At 38.3% G+C, this 15,318-nt stretch overlaps 1 protein-coding gene across 1 annotated transcript in view; it reads left to right on the plus strand.

Moving 5' to 3' along the window:
• LOC132119343 (ephrin-A2-like) overlaps positions 1–15,065 on the plus strand; it is a 131,552-nt gene extending 116,487 nt beyond the window's left edge. The window contains exons 2-4 of the mRNA XM_059529209.1: positions 4,789–5,081; positions 10,688–10,753; positions 14,592–15,065. Coding sequence (XP_059385192.1) covers positions 4,789–5,081; positions 10,688–10,753; positions 14,592–14,710 — 478 coding nt within the window. The 3' untranslated portion in view covers positions 14,711–15,065. The remainder of the gene's footprint in view (positions 1–4,788; positions 5,082–10,687; positions 10,754–14,591) is intronic.
• The last annotated feature ends 253 nt before the right edge of the window (positions 15,066–15,318 follow it).

Here is a 15,318-nt window from a genome sequence, read left to right on the forward strand (position 1 = left end):
TTCTCTCTCCTTCCAGACAGCTGGACTGTCTTTATACAACTGTAAACCCCCCACCCGACCCCAACCTTCAGTGGTTGTAGTAATACAATCCATAAATGTTTCATTTATAAAACCCTCAAAACCACTTTTCCACTTCATTAGTCCAATTCTGAAATTCACAACATTGCTTGAGAGAGACACATTAAAGACTCTAATAGTCAAATTACTTTGTTTATACCAGCCAGAAGCCTCTAAATACCATGATAAATCATGGATTCTGTCTTATCTAATCTGGTTGCTTGGTTTTAACCTCTTCCATTAAAGATGCTTCCTACTATGGCCTGGAAAACAAGACTCTTCTACGTGCAAACATTTGTTAAAGGAAGTTCTGAAATCTGGATCTGAGGCTCTCTGTCCTCCAGACACTGCCGTAAATCACGGCACTTCAAACCCCGACTTTGACCGCAACACCAGGAAAGTTCGGCCTGAGAGTCACCCTCCTTCTAAACATGCCAAACTAGAGTGGTTTGGTCTAATTAATTGAAGTCCTGTTGGGATGATAGTGGCTGAAGAATAAACCAAAGACCCAAAGAGCCCCAAAAATCCAAAGATGGATTTTCTGCACACATAAAATCCTCCAGATGGGACGAGAAAGAATCTTATCACACGTTTAGCATTAAAGGCATACATCACTATTTAATTTAATTAGGAATTTTAGAAGCAATCAAGTACATATTTAATGAAACCATAGAAACAAATCTATTTAATGAAACAAAGTACATCAAGAAAAGTGTATTACATGCTAGGTCTTAAAAATATATACTGCATGCTTCAGTAGTTCTTTGCTTCGCCATAATTCCAGAATTTTTGTACTCCATCGGTTGCTGTGTATGTTCTTGAGCTGGCCACTTGATTCTTTAGAGGTTAAAAATATTGATGTTAAATTATAGGTTCTTCAGATCTCTTTCTGGATCTCTTTTAAATGAACTTGCGGGAAGTTGCCCAGAATTTACTCCTAAAATAAAACAGAAGAAACTGACATAAAAAAAAATAAAATAAATAAAAAAAAATCTAAGGGAAGTAGGTACATAGCTCAGATCATTTGGTTCACAAGAGTTCATGCTTTTTGCCATTTGATTACACAGTTTATCTTGACAAGTTTTGACAAGCTTGACAGTTTATCTTGACAAATCTTGACAATTTATTTTAGATTTCTTATGAAGAGTGTGATATTGAGGGCCTTATTTTTATAGTAAAGTTTTGAGTAGCAGAAAACTTCAGCAAAAGTCCATTTTGTTCTCCATCAAGTTTCATTGTTGTCCTTAAATCAATATATCTCCTGTGTGATTTCTCTTGCTTGAGAGAAAAAGGTAAAAGAAAATGATATTTGTAAACCTAATAAGGTTCTTTTTGGCATCAGGCTGTAAAACCTTTTTTGGTTCTAACTGGATTGTAAACATGATGAAAATATCCAACTGTGAAAGGGAGACTATACAGCTCATTTAGAGCTGATGTGAGATCAGATGTTGATGTAGCAGTGGAGAAAGAGTTCAGGGAGGTCTGATCGGGACTATGCTCTGAGGACTCGAGGAGGAAGTAGACCAGTGCCTACAGTGTGATTGATGAAGCAAGCTCACCTAACTGCACGCATTAGCTCTCTCTAAACATTCTGAGCTTACTTATTGATATTTCCATCTGTCACATCCCACCCCCACCACCGTACCCACCAGCCACCGGCTGTAAGGTCATTTTTTATACCAAGATACTTTTGAATCAAAGGGAATGACGTGTTGCCTCAGTGTGTCGGATCATTTGGCCTACTCCTCCGGATTTAATGACATCTGGGAGTGAAAGAGGGGACGGGGCATTGATATTGATTTGTTAAGGCTTAATGCACCATATGAATCTGAAAGAGATATGCCTGACCCGCGGAATGTGTAGTAATGATAACGCACTTTGCATTAAAGGACCGCTAACACATGTTTTTATGGCAGGGTGATTAAATTTAGAGTTCCGTAAACATCAGGAGGGTCCTATGGCAGAGTTCTGCTCCCATTACTCTGCGCTCAGCTCTCGATATCGTTTACTGGAAAGCCGTGATTAAAGGCAAACTGACACAAAAACTCATAACAAGAAAATAAGACAGAGTACATGCATCTCTGGAGAGAACGAAACATTTTCCCCTGCCAGGGAGAGAAATATCGAGGTGCTTTTTGCTGAGGCGGTATGAGATGAACATGGGTTGTTTTTTCAAGATGTTTTATTGAGCTTGTTGGCTACAAGGTGAACTAAAACAGCATCAGTGATGTAGTCTAGGTCATCGATCATATAACATGGGGGTTTGATATATTGCTGATGGCCAAAGAAGAAAGTGACACACAAAATTGGAGAAAGGGATAAAGTTATGCAGTGTGAAGGGGATTGTTCTCTGAGCCTCTGTGATAAGGCAAGGAGACGTCTGGAGGAGCTTCAGTTTTAGCTTGTGCTGCTACAGCTGGTGTTTGGCCTGGCTTGGCCCTTTGGCAGTAATTCCAGACCTAGATTAGCTGTCATCTGATGCCAAATCTCACTTCAAACCCCCGCCTACTGCCCCCTCACCCCCTGGCCCTGTCCCTGCCCTCTATCCCCTCAAAGACTTCCAGAAAACAGAGCCATGTGATGTTCTGATTAATGTATACTTCACTCACAGTCTGCAAAGCGAAGCAGCTTTTGAATTTTCTTTGTGTATCATGTGATTTGATTTTTGGGGGAGGACGTTTTATAGTTTGTAAAAGTCTTTAGTGTCATTCCAAAAACCTGCCTTTCAGACAAATTTGGACAAATTCAAAAGCCACACAAAATTAATTTGCCGAAAATGTCAGGGTGGTGTAATATATTATCACTTGCAAAAATAAAAAAATAAAAGCAGGGGTGTGACCTGCACTCTTCTGCATAACAGTCTCTCAGCTGGAGCTTTTGGATCTTATTAATGTAATTTTCACACTGTGGACAAAATTAAAGGGTTTTAATATCTCAAGTTCCAACTCTACATATGTGTCTTTTATTATGTCTGTGTCTACAATGCATGCTGTTTTTTGTAAGGTGAACACTGTTAGGCTTGTTGGATCATAGACCTTCCTTGTAGAATATTTTTACTAAGTCAGCATCTGTAATATAAATTAATTTAATTAAGAGAAAATATATTTTAAAAAGTCAGTGTTGTATAATCTTTTATTATCTCTTAGAAAAAATATATATTTTAACGGAACTGCTTCACTGCTTATTGGTATTTGAAAACCCTTTTTCTGCAAAATCCAAGTAATGTGTTGATGAACTAACATTCAGAAACATCTGGAAATTAAATCACAAAACCCTTGCATGTGTCAGGATCAATTAGTCTCTTAAAATACTAGATAATTTGACCTTTTTATAACATGTAAAGGTTCAGGTTGTAAAATGTCATGTGGTGCAACCCCAAAAACGTTGTAAAAAACGTTGTTTGAAAAACATATTTAAAACATTTTTGAAAACAAATGTGTATAGACTCATGTATTCAAGATATATATAAGGAAAATATATTATTACTTTTTATTTGATGGTTACACCACATCACATGCTTTTTAATATTTTATGTAATTCTTGCATCATCTGTATTTTTATAAAGCATGAGTCACTGACTGTGTAGAACGATTCAAATCTGTCTTTTATGAGATTCTATTTTAGTATAAATGTAGGCCAGTTGGCACAGACCTTTTTGTGTATAGGGTTTTGTTGACCCTTTGTGTTTCTTTTGATTTCATCTTGTCTTTCTTTCATTTTGAGATTCTGCTAAATTGGATGAAGCACCCTGGTATGGCTTCTTTTAGTGTGAACACTTGATTTGAGTTTGCTGTCTTATGTTCTGTACAGTCTGTAGTGAAGGGGGCTGCTTTGATGGCATAGAGAATGGAGGATGGAGCAGGTGTGTCAACTGCACTGGTGACAAACCATTAGAGTCTCTCGACTGGAGCTGTTAGATCTTATTCATGTAATCTTCATAGTGAGGACAAAAAAAGAGGATCTAAAGAACTCAAGTTTGCACACACATACACACACACACACACGTGTGTTTTGCTGTTTCTCTCTACAATACTTCTTGTTTTCTTGAAAGGTGAAAACCACATATTTAGCTATGACTGGATCCTATCAGATTAGTCAATAAAAAGCCATATTTAATATCAGAAAAATAAAACAAAAACTACCTCACTTTTCAAGCAAAATTACTGTGTTTCACAGAAGAAAGACATACATGTGACTTCAGGGTGAATAAATTGGCCTGGGGTGAGTAAATGATGACATAATTATTATTTTCAGGTGAACTCTCCTTTTAAGTGTCCAAATGCGTTTTAGTACCACTGTATGGGTCACAGACCCACTGAAGTAACTGCAGTTTTTGCGTCTCAAGTCATACCTTCCTGCAGGTGCTCAATTTGTGTCTTAAATTGCCCCAGCCAGCAAACTCATTTCAGAAGAGCTGGGCTGAAGCCACACCATGTGAAACCCCTTAATGAAGTGGCTTTTTCTCTCTGAAGCCCTGTCAATCTCTGCTCATCCACTTCCACTTGGTCATTCCAGTCAGTTCAGCCCTTAGCTCCAAGTCCCCCTCAACCAATCCCATCCTGTCACATACAACATGGAAAATATCTCCACTATGAGTGACAGGAGCTACTAGCAATTTCTTTTTCGAGTTTTGTGTTAAAAGATGTTACATTTTCAATCTTCAGCCTGTCATTGTGATATATTTTGCAGTTTTGTGGACCTTAAGTAAGTTGTTTGTGTTTATTTTTTCAGATTCTTGCATGGTGAATACACAGTGGAGGTGGCCATCAACGATTACCTGGACATCTACTGTCCACACTACGAGGACCATCTTCCTCAGGAGCGCATGGAACGCTACATCCTTTTCATGGTCAACTATGATGGCTACACCACATGCAACCACCACATGAAAGGCTTCAAGCGCTGGGAATGCAACCGCCCAATGAGTCCGAATGGGCCCCTCAAGTTCTCAGAGAAGTTCCAGCTGTTCACACCCTTCTCTCTGGGCTTCGAGTTCCGCCCAGGCCATGAATACTACTACATCTGTGAGTAACCTTTTCTTTCTTACACTCAGTCCTCAATTTCGAACCCCTTGTGTGCGTTTTTTTGTGACCAGGTGTCAGTATGGCCCCAGGGTGCAATCATTCACTGAACTGATGGTTCTTGGGTTACAGGAATTGGGGTGTAGAGGGCAAAGGAAGACTTGATAAGGACGTGCAGACTTCACAACAACATCTGATCAATAACATGTGCCACATGGTTCAGTCTGCTGAATCCTGTTATGTGGTGTCTAGAGACATACGGCTGAATGAACAAATAAAATATGTGCCAGTCAATCTTTGGTTAATGCTATAACAATATGGTTTAGGGCACTGAATTCAAAGTGTAACTGAAACTAAAAATTACAGGGTACACATCATGAATTTAGATAAATCAAATTTGTTAAGCACAATGTTGTATACAGTGACTCATCTACAGTGGCTGGATTTTACCAGAGTACACAAAGAGTAACATACATGTATGTCTCCTGAAATTTCCCAGATTTGACTTTAATATATATATGTATGCATTGCTTCTCCTCTTTTTTTGACTCAAACTCTTGTTTATGTGTCCACGTTGACATATACAGTACAACATTTGTGCAGAGTAGAAGTATGTTCTTCAGAAAATTGTTGCCATTTGTTATGGCATGCCAGGTGAGCCACTCTTTTTCTGTGGCAGCCACTGTAAACATATCAAAATGAGTTAAAAATCAGTTATTACCATAATTTAAATGTCTGTCGTGCTCTATTGCGTTAGTTGGATTCAGTGCAGTGGTGCAGTTAGAGCTGGAGACATTTAATATAGCGATTTGAATGTCTAGGAGTTTAATCAGAGTTGTCGAGGCAGAAAGGCCAGTTCTGCTGAACTCCCTTGGGAGCAGAGTTTGGCAGTGTCCTGATGCGTCCGCCTGATGAAAATGTCAATTTGTTGAATGACTTGTGCACTATTAGCTGTGCACTTTGCCGCTCTGGGTGAGATCGGTGCAAAACCAGTTACCAAGGCCATCATGCGTAACTGTCTAAATTATGCTGATTGGTCAAATCATATTTAACAGAAGGATCCTGATGGGGTAATTGCATCCAAAGCTTCTGGGGTGCCAGCAATTACCATTTTTCAGACAACAACAGGTAAAATCCATTAACCTGGAGGGGGAGTTTTTGGCTCGGGATTGTGCCCGGATGGCATGCCTGACACCTCGTCCTCAGGAGGCAGCCCGCCCACTGCCTCAAGGTCACACCATCACCTTGTCGGACGAATCGAGCAGGGCTCTGCTTTAAACTCTTCTTTCGCTCTCTCTTGCATGACGGGGGGAATTTGCCGGTGTGCATCTGGTCCTGTTTCCCTAATGGTCTTGTGAAAGGTGTCCTTTTGGCCTGATAAAAAGGGCTCCCGCTGGGCACAGGCAAAAGGAAAAGGCTCAGGGCAGCACGCAGGATTGCATTAATGAGGCAATATCTCCTCTTTTTGTTTTTTCCCCCATTTTTTTATTCTCACTTATGCTTTTTTCCTGTATGTATGTGTGTGTGTTTATTCCAGCTCTTAGAAGAAAGAAGGGACTTTGAGAGCAAAGTTTTCGTGTGATAAAAGAATGCAGCTTTTTTATCCTAAATGAATGCAGCTCATTAAGTAGAACAGCATGATTTTTACACGCTCGACATGTTTGCAGTGTACGGGTTGCCTTAGAAATGGCACTGTGCCCTCAAGAGCTCAGCAGTTCAGAGGTTTGGGGCTCAAGGGGACCCAATCTGTAGCTCTGCTTATGACTATAAACCTCCCATTGTGTGTCAGGACACCTGATCCTAAAAGCATAGTCCCACAAATTGCTCTTTTGAAAGCTGAAAGCACATTTGTCCTAATAATCGCTGAAGAGTCATTTCTAATGGTTCATGGCCATCTGTTCTATATAACAGTCAAAGATTTAGAGGCCAGAAATACTAAATAGATTTTAAGGTTAGGTATGAAAAGCTGAAGGCTTTCTGTAAATAAAGAAGTAGTATTACCTTTACTATTCTAAAAACGTATTGTTGGTAATTGTTGATAATTTTATCAACACCTCATGATCTTAAAGGGTTAGTTCATCCAAAAATATATATTATGTCATTAATGACTTACCCTCATGTCGTTCCAAACCCGCAAGACCTCCGTTCATCTTCGTAACACAGTTTAAGATATTTTAGATTTAGTCCGAGAGCTCTCAGTTCCTCCATTGAAGCTATGTGTAGGGTATACTGTCCATGTCCAGAAAGGTAAGAAAAACATCATCAAAGTAGTCCATGTGACATCAAAGGGTCAGTTAGAATTTGTTGAAGCATCAAAAATACATTTTGGTCCAAAAATAACAAAAATTACAACTTTATTCAGCATTGTCTTCTCTTCCGGGTCTGTTGTAAGTGCATTCACAACGCTGCAGTGATGCTGCTGACGTACAATGCTGTTGACATGTTATCTTTGTTACTGGGAGCACCAGAAAACATGTCAGCAGCATCGTGAACCCTAACCCTGACCCTCTATTTTAAGCCCAAAGAAGTATCATAAAGAAACAACTACTTGGCAAATTGGTGGTAAATTTGTACAATTTAAGTTGTGTGAAAGAATATGATTTTTAGAACAAATAAAAAAAAAATAAGTAAACATGAAGTTCTGGCCCATGCCCTACTTATAAAGCTAACTCTGACTTGGCTATAAGCAGATTATACAAAAAGGTACGAATGTAATACAAAGCTGTTAACAGTTCACCAAAATAAAGAATAGTTCTGAATTGCTGTGATGTTTTGTTTTGTACAAACCTTTCTGACTTTTTTCTTCAGTAAAACAAGAAATCTGGAAAAAGCAGAAAATTACAATAGAAGTATGTTCATTCTGCTCTTTTCTTTACAGTGAATGTATAAAGCAGGACAGAAAAGCTCCAAAAACAACAACAAAAAGCACCATAAAGTATAAATGTCATTTACATTTAAATATGGAACATCAAGAATCATCAGACTAGGTTTGATATTGCCATTGGCTTTAAATGTCTTGTAACCGATAACATCAATGCAAGTGTGAATATGCAGAGGTGAAAATGAGATTTATAGCTGTAACAGACATTAATGTAGACATACATTTAAATTTTCCTTTACACAAAGTTATTGTGTGGCTTTAGAACACTTTGAATATAGCGCACAAGACTTAATTTTATGGTACTTTTGGATATTTTAAAAGCTTAATACAGTAACTTCAGTTGCATTTTCGCTGAAAAGAAAAGAGCAGCCCACTTCTGAAAAAGAAAAGGTTTTGAAACAGCATGAGGATGAGTAAACAGACAGAATTTTCATTTTTGAGTAAACCATCCCTTTCAGTTTACTGTAATTCGTAAACGTGCTGCTAGTCTGACCCAAAACAGGCACAGGGTTTCTCAAATGGGTATCGCTTCAAATATCATGGCTGTCCAGGAACTTGAGGTGGTGGGCGTCACAGAAATGTCGCTAAACCAGTGGGGCGTCCAAGACCTTCCTTCCAGCCATGGGATGTTGTCATCCCAGTTGCAAGGGGAAAACAGAGATACAGAAGTGGGTCAATCACAGAAAAAAGAATGGATAGAAAGAACCCAGGGTTCAAAGTTTGCACTCGAGGTTGGGTGTTTCTTATGCCTGTCCTGAGCTGTTTTTAATGTAGTCCGCCCTTTCGCTTGGTGCGAGACCTGCTATTGTGCACATTTTGTTTCAGACAAGCAGCCTGGGCTGAGAGTACTTAGTCTGTCTATTCATCAGACGAGGCCATCTCCTCCTCCAGAGATCTGTTTGGCTACTATCAATATTGTTGCTGTCATGGCCCCTGGGGTTATGAGGCAAAGCGCTCTGCCATGGGGTTACTGGGTGGGGGTCACCGAGGCTTAGTTTGGTTATCCCACAACAATAGAGAATGTCCATCACCTTTGGGTGAACCCCGCCTCGACCCACAGGAGAGGGTGACTGAGTGAATGGCAACTGTGACATTCTCACAGGCCTTTGTGCTTGAATACAGCTAATGGGAATTTCAAACACACACATACACGGTACATCAGATGTCTGATAGCCTTTTATCTCAAAAATCTAAAATCTCTTTTGTTGTCACTTTTCTTCATGCATGCATAATGATGTTCATTTCTGTGTTTATTCAGTTTGATCATTTTCATTTCACCTAAATAAATTTTAATGATGAAATGACATTTATAAAATGTTAATAAACAGCAATCAAATAGAAACATTTTGTAACATCACAAATGTCTTTACTTTCATTTTTGATCAACTTGATGCATTTTTGTCTCAACCAAATTTCATTTATTTGGGACAGATCTGGTTGTTGTTGTTTTTTTCTGACCAATAAAATATGCCTGTGTTTAAGAATCCAACTGGAAAATAGTAGATGTGCTACTCTTTAGCTTTGATGTGTTTTTACACACAATTTTGTATACTTTTTATATAGTATTTTAGAATATTTAATTAGTCTTTTACAACTGAATGGAACTGTATAATTGTCCTATTAAAGTGCCATTGTGTACATGGTATGTCAAAGTACCTTAAAAAAAACTGTACAAAAACAGTAAAATGTAACCTTTGGGGAGTTTTTTTTTTTTTTAACAGCATGAGGACAACTTGTGCCAATTTCACATCCACACACTTAAGAACACCTGTCAGTGCAGAATTCACCCAAAATAAGCTTTTTGTGCAGACTGCATCAGCTCTCCATTAGCTGAGCTGCTGAGTGATTTGTGGTAATTGCTAAATGAATTTTTATGTATCTGAAAAGCAGTCAGAAAACGGTTTCATGGCAAAAAAAGTGATTTGTTTTCCATTTTCAATCTTAAAAAACTATCCAAAAATCCATTTGTGTGCTTCTGAGGGAAATGAGGGGAAACGAGTACCAGAATGAAGTTACACTTTCAATGGAGAACTGACTCAAAGTGCTTCTCTTGTGTGTGTGTGTGTGTGTGTGTGTGTGTGTGTGTGTGTGTGTGTGTGTGTGTGTGTGTGTGTGTGTGTGTGTGTGTGTGTGTGTGTGTGTGTGGTTGAGAACGAGAGAGACTCAAATAACAGAGTAATGGAAATGTGTTCATTGCTCTCAAGGCAGCTGTTGTGTCTGGTTCAGAGAGTACAACAGCTCCTGGTTGCCATGGTGTCAGAAGACATGGCCTTACCATCGAGACTGAATCTCACGTGTGTTTACTGTCAGAAGCACCACATGGATTTTGTCTTGACTTTTTCTATCTTGCAGTGCTATTAAACTGACCCCAAACTTTTATTAATCAAAGACTGTTAGTCAATAGTTTTACGTTGCACTTACATCATTTGCAGTTTATGATGAGTAGATAATTTTTTTTATAGAAACATTTGTGTTTTGTATGATTTTAATGACTATTTATCAGTAATTAAAGAGTTTATAAAACTGTGCTCAGAAGTCTTATCTGATTTTTTATTTATTTTATTTACTTATGCTCTATTAGTGGAACTCAGTTCTTGGGTTAGTTGGCCACTCTGTGATTTAGGTCAACCATTCAAATTATTATACTTTAAAGCCATTTCTAAGTAAATCATGTCAAATCACACAGATTTAGCAGTCTGTAATTGTCACTTTTTCTGTGTCTCCACAGCCTCACCACACCCCAACCTCGGTGGGAAGCCATGTTTAAAGCTGAAGGTGTACGTCAAGCCTATGAGTAAGTATATTCCAGTGTCTGCTCTCTGTTTATGTATGTTATTTATGGTGATACTTGCAAATAAGTACCAGGAATATCACATCCCAGTCCTCGTTTCCAGTTTGATTTAACCCAGCAGGTCAATTCTGGGAATTCTGGGGATACCTTTATTAACTCCAGTGATGGGTGAAGTGCTTAGCTTTGTGAAATTTATGTTCAGGAACTTTGTTCCCATTGTTGTAGGCCTCCACTGATGACTAAGACAGCTTGTTTTATGAGGCTGAAGGTTTTATGGGGCCGATCATTCATGATACCAGAAACAGGAGTGATAGTATTGCCCCTTGAGGGCACTTGCTGTAGGAAGCTATTCATCTTACACAGGCCAGATAACAATCAAAAACTTTGACCTGCAACTAATCAAGCCAAGCAGGTCCGGACACTAAGAGACCTGCAGGGGTTCCCACACATGAGCCACCGACACCAGGATAGCCTGCAGTTAAACAGAGAGCTCTTGGTTTGTTTAACCCTTCGTCACAGGTAACCATGCCAGCTATGGTTAACAACGCTTAAATAACTGTCCCTCATGACTGCGATGTGTCAGACACATCCAGAATATGTTCACTAAGCCAGGCTATAATATACAGCCTTCACATTTATCTCACCTAGACCTGCTCATCCTCAAGAACAGGTATGCTGCAAGACGTGTAAAGTTCTAGAGTGATTTGGATGTTGTCATGGCATTTTTCCTACATTGTTAAGATACAGAAAAAAAAAAAGCTTTTGAGTTTACACTGGAATTTTTTAAAAGGTTCAGCAGGAACGTTTCCCCAGTAAGGTGGAGAACTGAGAGCCAGTTCGTATGCAATAGACAATGTATATTTTTAGGTCCATGGCTTGACAGGTCCTGATATCGTAAAGAAAAAATAGTTACACTTTATTTGCACATTATTTTACAGTACGTGTACTAACATGTACTTTTAGTGTATTTATCTAAGAAAGTTCTGGTAACACAAGGTAACTACATGGGGTAGGGTTAAGTTTAAGAGTAGGTTCAGGGTTGGTACCTAGTTATTACATAGTTATTGTAATTACTATAATAAGTGCATAGTATGTACATGAGGAACAGGACTGTAAAATAAAGTGCTACCGTCCACTCTATGCATTCTTCTAACGATAAGTACATGGCGACTACCCTAACTAGAGTAACATACTATGTACTCATTATAGTAATTACAATAACTATGTAATAACTAGGTACTAACCCTGAACCTATCACTAAACCTAACACTACCCCATGTAGTTACTGTACCTTGTATTACCAGAACTTTCTTAGATAAATACACTGTAAGTACACTATAAGTATATGTAAGTACAAGTACTGTAAAATAAAGTGCAACCAGCTAGTAGACTTTTAGGTTAGGGTTAGTAGAATAAGTTGGCATGTGCTTGCAAAGTAACTTGTCAGTAGAATGTTGGAAAATTGTCAAATTAATGTGTTAGCAGATATTAAGAAGACAGACTACTAATACTCCAATGACTGCTAGTTGACAAGTAGTTGCAAAGTTACTTATAGTGAACTTTCATCCACCAAATCATGTCAACCAAGTGTTGTACAACCAACATGTAGAAAAAAAAACATTGTGGGAGAACTATTCCTTTAAATCTAAACTTTTCTTAACATTTTCAAAACCTCATGAAACCAACATGAATACAGACTATTCTATATTTCTTTGAACTTGTACTGTGGAATCTGAGAATGTATAGTTTGAGATTCCTTAATGTTTATGAAATCATTTAGGAAAGTGAATCTGAATTACAAAATCACATTTAATTACTTACAATTCCCATCCCTAATTTCCAGAGTCATCATTTAGGGGTCATGGCAGTTTGGAGGAGAAACCTCAGCTCAAATGACACCCCATTAGGGTGATGTAACTGTTAGCAAACAGAAGTGTTCCAGAGAGCAGTTCAGACAATCACATGCAAATTGAAATAAAGATTCACCTCTCACTCTATCATTTATCTGCTTACAAGAGCACTCATGACTATATTCAGCTTCTCAGAGATGATGTACAGTGCCTTTCACAGCGATTAGATCTCAGGACAGTATGAGAGTCAAAAAACTGACTTTAGTTGACTATTTGAATTCCAATTCATGGTTCTCAACCTTTGTCCACCATTGGGCTTCAGCGGTGGAGAAAGTTGTTGTGAAGGCCTTAATATTGTTTCATTGGGGTGTTTTCATGAAATATTTATGTGCGTATCCAGGATCGAAAGTAACGAAAAGAACAACACATGCCTGTCAGTGAAAAGCTTCATCATCCGCCGTGACCCCTCTGTGTCTTTGTTTATTTTCCTCCTCTCTGACGAGGTGGAATCCTAGTCTAAACCCCAGACTCCATTGTAATGTCTTTAGGGATCAAGAGAAGATAATTGTTTGACCTGAGACAAAAGCACAATGAAAAGCAGGCTGGGAAAAAGTACAAGCATGGACCAGGGGCTAGAAGAGGCTGCAATTAGAGAGTAAAGAATGCAGAGCCTTTACACAGAAGCTTCATCCCGTTTCACATACTGTAAACGAGATGAAGATGTCCAAATCTGAGGGAAAATAGTATATCAAAGGTGTGATGAGGAAAGGGTGCTTGTGACCGATTTCTTACTAATAATATTATAAAAAAAAGAACTATAATTGTAATGTGTGTTAAATTAGTAAGATGCAACATATATAAGTATAAACTTAAAATTAAGGTTTTAACCTCAGTCAGTTATACAAAGTGATAAATAAGACAAAACTGACAGCGTTTTTGGCATCTGATGCTGCATTAATGGCGCATATTCTCTCAGAGACGACTGGAGACAAATCTACTTCAACATATGCTGATAACGGCATATAACTGTCTTGAATTATACCTTAATATTTATCTTGTGGCCCATGCATAGTGAAAAAAAGAGAGAAATGAAATAAAGCTGCTCTTAATTTTCATCGATGACTGCAGTGTCCATCATTTTAATTACAGGCCTATAATCCATTGTATAAATTAATAGACCTGCTTTAAAATACCTTTTTAAAAACATTTTCAATGAGGAGTAAGCTAATAGCCTAATCTTTTATTATCCTCAAAGAGCATCAGTTATGCGTTGATGCTCTATGAAATTATTGTGGGGCAAAAGTAGTTTAATAATAAAAGTAACCTAATAATAATAACAGGCCTAATAATAATAAGAGTGTAACAGGCCTATATTAATTGGAAATGCCAAATCGTCTTAATATTTACAATATTTGATGCTTTTGACAATATTTATGGCTATAGTTAATTACAATAAAAAAAAACTATTTTTAAAAAGTAAAATATTCCTGTGACCAAAGCTGAATTTTCAGCATCATTACTCCGGTCTTCAGTGTCACATGATCCTTCAGAAATCATTCTAATATGATTAGATTAGGTGCTCAAGAAACATTTATTAATATTATCAGTGTTTAACAGTAATGCTGATGAATAATATTGCGGAAAGCGTAATTTGTTTTGGGATTCTTTGATTTATGCAAAGTACAAAAGAACAGCGTTCACTTGAAACAGAAATGATACACACACACACATTAGTAAATATATATATATATATATATATATATATATATATATATATATATATATATAAACATGGCACCAGACCAAATCATATGATCTGCCCCTGCAATTAATATTTCCTGTTACCAGTAAAAACCCCATAATCCATGCTTTTGTTTTCTATTTGTTTTTCTACTGTAAGCAATGTCAAGCATACAGGAGGAGTCAACAGTAACACAAAATATGGATTATGATTATTAATGTGCAATTGTTTCTTTTTCTTTGTTTGTCAGATGACTCTCTGTACGAGTCTCCAGAGCCGTTCCTGACAGACGACTCCAGCGGTGGTTGGGCATTAACGGCCAGTCTGTGGCTCATGCTTCCGCTGCTTCTGCTCCTGTGCCCCTCATAGCATCATAACCCTCTGAGCCTGACCACACCCACCCAACCTGCCCCGCCCCATCATGCATCACAATGACATGTCCCGCCCCTTCAGTTCTGGAGTCCAGCCAACAGACATTGATATGGATTTTTACCCAGCCTGCAGCCCTGCAGGACATCTGCTAACCAACAGTAATTTGCATTTACAATTATGCTCCGCCCAAATTCCCAAATTTGGGCATTCCTGCATAGGCGCTCTTGCTCGACTGACAAAAGACGTGAATTGGCCAACTTTTTTGTGAGCGCTCTACTTTTCTGCCAACATCCCACCATCATCTGCGTGTCAGGAGACAGATTCAACCGACTGCCATCTGAATGGCTCTGTTTGTCTGTCACTGTCATCTCAGCTCAATTTTCACTTTGTGAGAGTGTGTGTGAGTGTCTATGCTCGTGTTTGCATGTTTGTTTGTGCTCATGTGAGCGTGTATGCTGATGTTAGCATATGAACAGATGTACAGAGCAGTCACAGTCCCTTACAAAATTACTAGAAAAAACTTGTTCCATTACTCACTAAGAGAAGAAGACAGTTATGTCTCTGAATCTGCCAAAGAATCTACTTAAACTTTTTTAATAAGGGGA

Source organism: Carassius carassius, chromosome 38, assembly GCF_963082965.1.
Source record: "Carassius carassius chromosome 38, fCarCar2.1, whole genome shotgun sequence".
Classification (NCBI taxonomy): Eukaryota; Metazoa; Chordata; class Actinopteri; order Cypriniformes; family Cyprinidae; genus Carassius; species Carassius carassius.